This window comes from Solanum tuberosum, unplaced genomic scaffold (assembly GCF_000226075.1).
Source record: "Solanum tuberosum cultivar DM 1-3 516 R44 unplaced genomic scaffold, SolTub_3.0 scf00162, whole genome shotgun sequence".
Taxonomy (NCBI): Eukaryota; Viridiplantae; Streptophyta; class Magnoliopsida; order Solanales; family Solanaceae; genus Solanum; species Solanum tuberosum.
This window is the reverse complement of record NW_006239088.1, coordinates 1150568-1162466: the sequence shown is the minus strand read 5'-3', so window position 1 is coordinate 1162466 and position 11899 is coordinate 1150568. Positions and strand designations below refer to the sequence as shown.

At 37.6% G+C, this 11899-nt stretch overlaps 1 protein-coding gene across 1 annotated transcript in view; it reads right to left on the bottom strand.

Annotated features, from left to right (window-relative positions):
- LOC102599179 (uncharacterized) overlaps nt 1–7128 on the bottom strand; it is a 35699-nt gene extending 28571 nt beyond the window's left edge. Inside the window, exons 1-2 of the mRNA XM_006353799.2 lie at nt 6849–7128; nt 6514–6553 (exon numbers count right to left, since the gene is read on the bottom strand). Coding sequence (XP_006353861.1) covers nt 6514–6553; nt 6849–7062 — 254 coding nt within the window. The 5' untranslated portion in view covers nt 7063–7128. The remainder of the gene's footprint in view (nt 1–6513; nt 6554–6848) is intronic.
- Between the last annotated feature and the right edge of the window lie 4771 nt (nt 7129–11899).

Sequence of the window (11899 nt, the reverse complement as noted above, 5' to 3'; positions counted from 1 at the left end):
TCAAGAATTTGCAAAGCGTTCATCTAGGGTTACAAATTGGCCAGATCACTGTCTCTTAGGGGTGTTCCTGAATGGGTTGAAAGAGGAACTTAAATCTGATGTTAGGATTCACAAACCCAGAACAGTTTACAGGGCTATGAGTTTGGCACTTGAATTTGAAAATAAATTAGGCACAACCCGCAGCAATAAAGTGCCTAATTGGACCCCAAACAATAGACCCACGATACAAAATCCATTGAATTCTTTTAGAAACACCCAGAACAATTCTTCATCTGCAAATCACAATGTACGCAGCAGTGTTTCATCCAACCCAGCCGCTTAACAACCTCTTCAAATGCGAACATGGGATACCGAGAGGAGAAATCTTATGGCACAAGGACTTTGCTTTCGTTACTATGAGAAATTTGCACCCGGTCATAGATGCAAATCTGCAAAATTATCTCTCATGGAGATTACTGGAGAAGTTCGAGTGGAAGAGGTTGACAAGGTCAATGCAGTAGTTGGTGATAACCCTCACGAAAATGACCTTGCTGAAATTTCCTTCCATGCCATTTTGGGACAATCAGTGGGTGCTACAATGAAGCTTCAGGGTGAGATCAATGGTACAAAGGTTTTAATACTTGTGGATAGTGGTTCCACACATAATTTTGTGGCTGAATCCATTGTGGAGGAGCATAATATACCAGTAGAAATGGTTCCAACATTCGGTGTGCAAATAGAGAATGGGGATATCATTCGCTGCAATAAAGTTTGTCGTAATCTTCAAATTCAATTGCCGGGCTTTACTATCACTCAGGATTACTACCCTTTTGCAATTGGAGGGGCTGATTTGGTTTTTGGTATCAAATGGTTAGCTTCTCTCAATACGATTCAAGCTAACTGGAAGGATATGTTCATAATTTTCAATTGGCAAGGGAAGCGTTACAAATTGCAAGGCGTGAGATCCACAGATTCAACCATAGCTTCTCTCCAATCTTTTAACATGGTTTCAGAAGTTTCAGGTAATGCAATCCAAACCTTTACATGAATTCCAGTTTGTGTTTTCTGAACCAACATCTCTTCCACCATTTAGAGCACATTCTCATGCTATTCCTTTGTTACCAAATTCTAAACCTCCAAACATCAGACCTTATCGTTACCCACATGGTACAAAAAACTGAAATTGAGAACCAAGTTGCAGCTTTATTAGAATCTGGTTTCATTTGCCCTAGTTCAAGTCCCTTTGCTAGTCCAGTTCTGCTAGTTAAAAAGAAAGATAACTCTTGGCGGTTTTGTGTGGATTACCGTAGCCTAAACAAAATCACTGTCCCAGACAAATATCCAATTCCAAATATCGATGAGTTGTTAGATGAATTACATGGGGCCACAATTTTTTCTAAAATTGATCTTCGTTCCGGATACCATCAAATTTGTGTCCAACCTGATGATGTCTATAAAACTGCCTTTCGCACTCATTCAGGCCATTACGAGTTTCTCGTAATGCCTTTTGGACTCACTAATGCACCATCCACATTTCAGGGTGCCATGAATGATCTTTTCAGGCCATACCTTCGAAAATCTGTCCTAGTGTTCTTTGATGATCTATAGTCCTGACCCTCAAACACACCAACAACACCTTCAAACAGTCCTCCATCTTCTTTCTGTCAATTCCTTTTTTGCTAATCCAAAGAAATGTTTATTTGGTCAACACCAAGTTGGTTTTTTGGGTCATGTGATTTCTTAAGATGGAGTAGCAGTGGATTCAGAAAAAATATCTGCGGTGTTGGAATGGCCTGTTCCAAAGAATGTCAAGGAACTTCGTGGTTTCTTAGGTCTCACAGGTTATTATAGGCGCTTTGTTAAGAACTATGGGATCATTGCTCGTCCTTTAACAGAATTGACCAAGAAAAATGCTTTTACCTGGCATGCAAAAGTAGAGCAGGTTTTCCAAAATCTTAAGAGGATCTTGACATCAGTACCAGTGCTTCGAGTGCTTCGTCTTCCAGATTTCACTCAACAGTTTACAGTTGAGTGTGATGCTTCATCTGATGGAGTTGGGGCTATTTTACTGCAACACTGTCATCCAGTAGCCTATTTCAGTAAGGGATTTTCCTTTTCTAGTCGCATTAAATCTACTTATGATCGTGAATTGCTGGCTTTGGTCCTTGCATTGCAAAAATGGAAGCATTATCTTTTGGGTCGGCATTTTATTGTCACTACTGACCATTGATGAATTGTTGGCTTTGGTCCTTGCATTGCAAAAATGGAAGCATTATCTTTTGGGTCGGCAATTTATTGTCACTACTGACCATTGTAGCCTAAAGTATCTCTTGCATCAGCGGGTGACTACTCAGGTGACTACTGCTGAACAACAATGTTTGTTGTTTAAATTATTGCCTTTTGATTTCACTATTGTCTATAAGTCAGGAAGTGAAAACAAAGGCACTGATGCCTTATCTCGTCGCCCTCAACATGCTAATTTTTTATCTTTGGTGATCCCTATCCCATTAGATTTCAGTGATTTGACAAAAGCAATTGAAGTTGATCCATATACTAAGCAGATTCGAGATCAACTCTCTTCTGATCGTCGATTCATCCTGATTTCTCGTTGTTTGCTAACCATCTTTACAACAAATCTCGGCTGGTTATTCCTGATTATCCTGAACTCAAAGCCAAGATTTTAGCAGAGTCACATGATTCTCCAACAGGAGGGCACGGAGGTTACTTGAAAACTCTCAAAAAGGTATCTGCAAATTTTTTCTGGCCTTGTTTGAAGAATGATGTTAAGTCCTTTGTCCAGAATTGTGTGATATGCCAGCAACATAAATATGAAACATTAGCTCCAGCTGGTCTCTTACAACCTTTGCCCATTCCTAATAGAGTTTGGGAGGATATCTCCCTTGATTTCATTGTTGGGCTTCCTCCTTCTAGTGGCTTTGATACTATTCTTGTGGTGGTTGACAGGTTTAGCAAATACAGCCATTTTCTTGCTTTATCTCATCCCTTTACTGCTAAAACAGTGGCTGGGGTTTTCTGTAAGGAGATTGTCAAGTTGGATGGTTTACCGCGCTCCATTCTTTCAGATCGTGATGTTGTCTTCACAAGTGCTTTTTGGCAGGAACTTTTTCGCCTTAGTCGCACTCGTCTCCGTATGGGTACTTCCTATCATCCCCAATCTGACGGTCAAACGGAAGTGGTCAATCGCTGGCTTGAAACTTACTTACGTTGTTTTGCTCATGACAAGCCCAAATCATGGCTTCAATATCTATCTTGGGCTGAATATTCTTTCAACAGTGGATACCATTCTTCAGCCAATATGACTCCTTTCCAGATTGTGTATGGGAGAGAACCACCACTATGGCTCCTTTCCAGATTGTGTGTGGGAGAGAACCACCACTCTTGCATCCCTTTGTTCATGGAGAAACTAAAATTGCTGAACTTGAACAGCAGCTCGTGGAACGAGATCAAATGTTAGAGGTACTACGTTCCAATCTCATGAAGGCTCAATCCATAATGAAGTCTCAAGCTGATTCCAAGCAACGTGACTTGTTTTTTAATGTGGGTGCTACTGTTTTCCTTCGTTTGCGACCTTATCAGCAGAAGAGTTTAGCCAAACGTCTTAATGAGAAGCTTTCACCTCGATATTTTAGACAATACAAAATTGTTCGTCGAGTTGGTCCTATTTTTTTTATGAATTGCAGCTTCTTGAAACATCTAAGGTACATCATATTTTTCATGTCTCGTTGCTTCGTCTTGCTTGTGGTTGTTATGATATTGCTTCCTCTCCATTCTTACCACTATCGGGTGAATTGGAATTTATGGTGGAACCTGAAAAAGTTTTATCGCATCGTTGGGTGAAAGAGTCAGGAGTGCCAACTCTGGAATTACTTATTCAATGGCGTCATCGTCCTGTTGAAGAGGCTAGTTGGGAAGACTATGACTAGTATAGCTTGCTGTTCAATTTCCTTTGTTCTGCCTTGAGGACAAGGCATCTTTTAAGGGGGATGCACTGATACCAACCCACCTCTCAAGACGTACTTTAGAAGAAAATATCGACAAAAGAATAAAGAGTTGAATTCTGGACAAACAACTGCTATAACAGTTGTCTAGCAGTTATTATTCCTAGTTTATAATGTATCCAAAAAATTGTGTAATGGACATCCACAATATGGCGTATTTACTACTCATTGGAGTTCATCCTTAGATAATGTGCCTCATTAAAACCTTACTAGGAAAATCCTATGGGAAAAAAAACCTATTGAAAGAAAAGAGCACATATCTAGTAATACACATTGAAAGCTGCCTCATTAAAAACCTTACCAGGAAAATCCAGTGGGACAAAACCTCAGTTAAGAAAAAAAGAGTGCAGCGCATATTTTACCCCCAATTAAAAAATTACTTAAATGGCTACTATGGAGGGCTCATATACAAGTGTAGGTGCTGATGGTTCATCAACAATATACTCATTCTAGTGTCTCTGATGCAAATGATACTTTTTCAATCTACCTAACTATTGTCTATGCCAAGAATGGAAGTCAGAATAGAGAGGAGTTGTGGAGGGACCTAATTCAAATTGGGAATGATGTCTAGAAGGCTTGGTTTCTAAGTGGGGACTTTAACAATGCTTTGGCTACTGAATACAGAACTGGATCCCATGTTGTGCCAGGAGAGAATCAAGCTTTTCAGGGTTCCATTGACACTTTGCAGCTAACAGCTTTAAGACAAACCGGGAGACACTTCACCTTTAGCAATAGACATCAAGATGGGAGTAGAGTATACTCCAAACTAGACTGGGCATTGGGCAACTTTAGGTGGATAGTGGAGGCATGTGGAGGTTGAGTTTTTGAGTCCAGGAGTATCTGAACACTCACCAATCCTTATCCAAGTGGACACATGACCGCCCTCCTGGCCAAAATCTTTCAAATTATTCAAAATTGTTTTAGAGCACCCTGAGTTTGAAGGGATTTTAACATAGAAGGTACACTCATACAAGAATGTTTCAATTGTGAAGTAAGCTCAAAGTATTGAAAATTGGACTGAAGGATCTTAATGTATAGTCATCTTTTTTTTGTTTTTCCTTTTCGAGTCACCCCTCAAAGAAGAAGTTGTGGCAAAGCTTGAGGATGACAAAGACATGGAACAGTCAAAGAAAAAAGATGGAACAAAAACAAAGAACACCAAAACAAATTGAGAGTAATAGATCCAAGGATTGCATAAAGAGTTGGAGGAAGAACGTGGAGAAACTGAATGGTTTAGGGAACTCCCAAATTTATAAACATCAGAAGAGGGTTGTTGACGTCGCTTGGGACTATGTGTTGTAGATAGGCCGCACACATGGCAAGAAGGTTTAATGAGGTGGGACCAACATCTTTTCATGTTGAAGAAAAATGGGTGATAAGGGTTTGCGTGAGTTTTCTCCTTCCGCCTCCCGGCGATGCCTGACACCAAGATTGGAAAGTGGAAGGAGAATCTATATTGGGGTGAAACTGACTAATGCACGTGGCATGTGGAGGAATGGACACTTGGTGAAAGGGTACAACTAAAAGCGAAGTTTCAAAAAGATCAACCCATCAGAGAGATATCCTTGGGAATGAGAGAAAGACCACGCCGATGACAGGGCAAAGGACCAACCCCAAGACGTGGACAAGGAGACAAAGAGGACAAAGTGTCAGAGAGGAGAGGTGAGCAGACGAGCCTGTACGGACCTGAGCAATACAAAAGTTATGGTTGGCGCCCCTAACGGCATCACCACGTGGCCCATGGTCGTTGATCTTAGTAATTTAGGGATTGAATGGGGCTTTTTTATTGGATGATGCCTCACTATTGTAACATATAGATGGTTTGTTTCCTCCACTAGTAAATTCATACAGAATTCTAACAATACACAATTTTCTTGTGCTCCAAGTTACCGTTGTTCCATTCAGTTCTTATCCTAGAAGCATATTCACCCAAAGATATCACCTATTCAAAAGGCTATCAGTCTCGGATTCATAACCCTCCAACAACATCTTAGTCTCAGCTTTATCTCCTTTACGCTTTCGTTTCATTTGATTTGTTTTGTTAATCCGGCAATATTCAAATTGCTAACTATTGGCCCTAAAAAGAGTTAAACCAAGATGCATTCTCTTGACCTCATATAAATTTACATGTACGATTTAACAGGTAAACAATAATCCAGGGAGATTAATAGAGCTAAACATGATACAATATCTTCCCCATTCAACTACATAGATGTGGCAATCAAACCTAATTCTACCTCTTGATATTATGGTCACAACTTATAAGTTATAAGAGCGCATTATAGTATAGGGGGGCCGAGGATTTAAATGCTTCCTGTGCACCTTTTAATATATATACATATTTTCATGATCTTTCTTTAAATTTTCATACAGATTATATACTTCGATGAGTAAGTGTATGTGCACTTCACTGCTTATAAGCTGAATCCACTTTTTAAAATTAGCCATATTTTCATCAACTATATAAAATTTATATATGTAACCTATTACAAATTCCCAGAACTTTTGTGCTCACCTTTTCACATACTTGTCAAAAGGGCTAGCTCCTACTGCATCTGCAAATAAAAAAGTTCCAACACAACTTTCTTAGGTCGCTTGTAATATTTTCCATTAATCCAAAACAAATTTTCAGAAGGACAAGAAAAGTAGACACACAGAGAGCAATGAATATAACTGACAATTTCATTTTTGAATATATAATACCAATTTCGATCACTATCTCACGTGTATGATAACCTATGGCAGCCAAAAGTGGCTTTATACATGAGCAGATGATTACAAATGTAGTTACTAAGGCGCACTGCACTAAACAGTGGCGCAGGTTAGCATTGCTACAATGAAGGGAATCACCTTTAGGTAGAGCTAGCCATTGAAGCAAAACTCCAAGGGCTATGTTGACCAATCGTCTGCTTTCCCGCCTTGTCTCCGGTAACAACGCGCAAGTTAAGCTAAAATTGCGGTGATATCTCGCTGGCGACAGTGTTTGTCGTGACGGAGAGCGGAGGAGCCGGGAATTTAAGACGCTGGTGGTAACATGCGCAGGGGTGTACATGGTAATTGTCATCTGATCGGAATGTTTGTGCAACAGAGAAGAGCAGTCTAATGATAAGACTTATCCAGTGCAATCTCCGAATTTACAATTCTACCCTATTTAATTTAATAACTACACATTGGTGTATGCACTCCCTTTATATATACATTAAAATCAAAATTAATACTACTACTAGATAAGTATGTTATTTATGGTCTAATTTTTTTTTATTTAAATATAATTAATATAAATGATCAAATTGTATATAAATATTATTTTAGATGAAATAAATGAAAATATTACTACCTTGAATACAGTGTAGCTGCTAAATGTGTTACTCTATATATATATTGTGAATATCATATATTGAATGTTAAAGTGGAATATTTACATAGTTGAAAGTTTTTTTTATGTGGATATATATACTATTTATAAATCAAACACTTACAAATGCATCTTGTATGTTGTAATCAATAGCTTTGAATCATTTTTTTTTTGTTATCAAAATCACCTTTTATCTTTGAAATGAGGATGAAATATTAGTATTCTAATTATTCTAGAGTATCAAGGTCCAACCAATTCAAACAAATATAACAGTTATACTGTCTCTCCATCAAATATCAGCGTCAAATGCCCTATTAAATAATTTTCTATGAAAGTAAAAAAGTGAAAGTGACTGAGAGAAATAAAATTTTAAAAAAGCACACATAAAAACACACAAAAATATTAAAATGAAGATTAATCAGCTAAGGATAGTCCTTCGGTATATAGTCTCCCAACTTTGATAGATATCCAACAAAAAATATGAGAAACGTAATTAACAATGAAGTAAGAAAAAGTGGATAAAACAATACACTATTATTCTATAAACCTACTAAATTAGGTAAAAATAAATATACGACAAAGGTCTTCACCAGAAAAGAAAGTAACACATAAATGTCATATTAACAAACGAGTTCACTATTTTTTTCACCTTTATTTAAAATGAGTAATGAGTTGGCTTGATACTGCCAAACTATAGTATAATGAAAATTCAAAGGTAAAATGTTATAATTATACTCACAAGAAAATGTAAGTTTGAATAGGCAAGTTGTTCTACCCTACCAGTTAAATTTCACACGTTTCATATTTACCAATTGTCTGCAATTCTTAATTTCTTGGGAACTGAAAAAGAAATAAAAATAAAAATATATGTTTGACATAAAAATATTACTACTATATTCTCTTTGAAACAAAAGATGTTAGAAATAAATTTCCGCTAAACAAGAAACATATCAGTTCCTCCATCGCCCACAGTAGCAAGCTAGATGAAGCTTGATAGTCTATAGTTTGTTTGACAGAATATATAATAATAGATTCTTAAACACCAACACAGTATCAGTCAAAATAATTACAATCCAATCAATCACATATTACCAAATAAAACCCATCTCAATCAACAAACATATAAACACCTCAATTTCAAACTATTTGCAATCAATTATATGTCTCATATATATTAAGATCAATTATCATTTCAATTCTAATAAATAATCCATAACTATATAAACTCATCTACTTCTTCAAAAATTCATCCCAAACAAAATTGAAACCAATTGCTAACAAAAATAAAAGGAACAATTGAATTAAAAGAATCAACAAAGTGTATAAATCTTAATCTTATACTATTTAGAGCCTCAACAATAAAGCTTATTTATATTATGATGGATGATCATTCAAATACTTTCTGGCTACACAAACCTTATTTTTATATTAAAAAAAATTCATCCGAATAAAAGCTAAATACAACTTTTTTAAACGAAGAAAAGGAATAATTTGAGCAAAATAAATAATGTAAACACCTCAATCTCGTCTAATTTTTTATATAAAATAATCACCATATCAATATAATATTGTCTTTTTTCATTCTTATATTGAATCAAGACGTATCATCTTTTGTGAGTTTCAAATTTATATCAAGTCACGTTTTGTGATTATAAAAAATTCTTTGTTAATTCTCTTGTCTGCACAAATTAGCTTAGCGTGCTCAACTCTAAAGCTAATAGTTTATGAATTTTGTTTTCAAGTTCATTCATACAAAAGGTAGGAGTAAAGCTAAGTATATGCTATCTTATTAAGACTCCATTTATGAAATTTTATTGGGTATGTGTAACACCCCGAAAATCTAATGACCCAAGCTAGAGCCTAACATGTAGTCTAGTACCCTAAAAAGGGTTAACGTTAAGATAAGAGTTGTAAAATAACTTCCCTAACTTAGTACTAAGGTCTTAGTGCCTAAACGTCAAGGCATGGTCCTCCTCAAGGGAACGCGGCAAGGGGTTCCCCGTCCGGACCTTTTTACCCTCTTGGGAGAGAAGCACAGCCGCACATTCCCGAGGCTGCATTCATTTATTCATATTCAACTTGACATGTGGGAAGGGCTTACTCTACTAGTGGCTCGGCTTGGTCTCGCCGATCGTGTTTTTCACAGGATTTTTCGTTAAGTGAAAAACCTGTAGATAAATGCTTTATACAGATGACGATAAGACTTTCCAATCAGTAGTTGTTGTAAAATTCTGCCAAGTATTACAGATGGAAGTAGACAAAAAAGTATAAATCTCGATGCTAGCATAATTGTCTGGAATTCAAATTGGTCGAGAAAAAGAACCAATACCCCGGAACCACGGTGCGCATTATTCACTGCGCTTTATTTAAAGCAGTGTGCGTCATTCGGGGTGATAAAAAAGGCTCTCCATGGGAAGCGTCTGCTTCGGCGCCATTCCAGACCTTTTCCTCATGGAACGAGAAGACCGATGAGCCCTTACTCTAATTCGAAATACGTCTCTTTCTTTCTATTGGAAGGGGCTTGCAACGATGGAAGGCTTACGGGATAGGGGCATACTCATATGATTTTGGGAATACCACACTTGGTTAGGGATACTGGAATAGAAAGTAAATCCGGTTCCCAAGCCTTATACCTTTCTTCTGCAATGATTCCATTATGGGATTCCGTGCTTTCTTTAACCTTGAAAAGAGCATATGCATCCTGGGATTCTCTGCTGGTCGTAGAATAGTCTTTTCAGTAAGTGTTGTTGCAGTTGTAGAACTATTAGCCGGGTGAGATCCAATGTAGATCCAACTTTCGATTCACTCGTGGGATCCGGGTGGTCCAGGGGGAGGCCGGGTCATTTGACGTAAATTGAAGGTTTTTCCCTATTAGAGAAGGCCCTATCCCGCCTGGGGAGTACCTTCGCAAGAAGACCCCTTGAGGAGGACCCAAGAGAAGGCCCAAAGCTGTCAAAAATAGCACCTAACCACGATTGGGCACCCACGAGCCGTGGGTGGACCCACATTTCGTGGTAGGGGAGTCGTGGGTCGAGACTTAGTCTCCCCAATCTTTCCCCCATTTTCCCCCTCTCTGAACCTTTTGATGGATGAACAACATGGGGAGTGACCCCATCCACGGTCCGCGGATGGGGGTCCATAGGTCACCCCTAAAGCTGCCCCAAAAATTCGGCCAAGGCTTAGTCAAAGCCATAAATTCCAAAACGTGTTATATTAGTGTGGGGTTGTTTTAATTCATTATTTTAGACCTATATAAGTATATCCAAGTTATTAACCAACTCTTTTAACACCTCACAACGCACAAACTCAAACTCAACCAACTTCTCTCCCAAAATATTCTCTCTCTAAGACTCCATTGAAGAACAAGGTCAAGGTCAAGCTAGGGGTTCAAGAACAAGACTTTGTTCCTCAATTTCGTGTGGAAATATCCCTAAGGTATGGATTCTCTTCATTCTTAGGTATCTATCCCCAAGAAGTCCCTTCAAAGTATGTTTTAAGACTTCCAAAAACCTAGGGTTTTCATCTAATCATGGGTCTTCTTCCAAAACGATTTCAAATGTTTAATTATTGTTTATTATGATTAATGATGATGATTTATGGTTGGATTAATGAAGTATTGTTGGGTTTTGATGAAAATCTCATTGGACCCATGATTTCCCATTCTTCCAAAATTATGAACTATGTATGGCTTGATTGATGATGAGAGCTTGACAATTGATTATGTTTATGTTTATTAAGTTGTTGAATCATAAAATTCCCCTATCTAGTGTTGTAATTCTATAAGTTAAGGTTGATCTTGATTCATGGCCTTGAAGGGCAATTTGTTAGGGTTTATACATGTTAATGAGGTTTGTATATGAACATGTGATTCACTTAGATAGTGATGATCCTATGACTATTGTGTAATTGTGGTATTGATGCAAGATCCTTCTTCTCTATACCCTTGAACTTGATTATGTATGAAGTATGTATGTATGTTATGATAAGCTTATTGTGTTCATTGAAAGGCTATTCTCATGAAACACTATGAATGTTATGTGAAAAGTTTACTCACATGTTGATGATTCTAAGGTTGAAAGGACATTCTCACCAAATGAATCTCTGAGCTACTATGATGTATGTTGGTTGAGTGCCCAGTGCATTCTCTTATGACCATGAACTTAAGTAAAGACTTAATATGAACTTTAAAGGGAATTATGCTTAGCACCGAGTGGATATGAAAATGAGATGGAGGCTTTTACGTTTAGCAAGTCCGGCTTCCCAATGTATGTTGTCTCATGGGATGGAAACCTTTTACGTTATTAGTCCAGATTTCTAGTAACAATCCCCATATCCCATAACTATGTGCCCACATAGGTCTTTAGCTAGTGGATCCACCTAAAAGCTATTATGAAAGTTCTACCTTAGTTAAGTAGGACACCTCTTTCCGGTGTGGGGGTAGAACACCAGATTACATGTAGCTCACATGGTATATGTCGGTTAATGCTATTTTCCCTCTATGATACAAATATGAATGATGGTAAGAACATGGACTTTAACTATGACT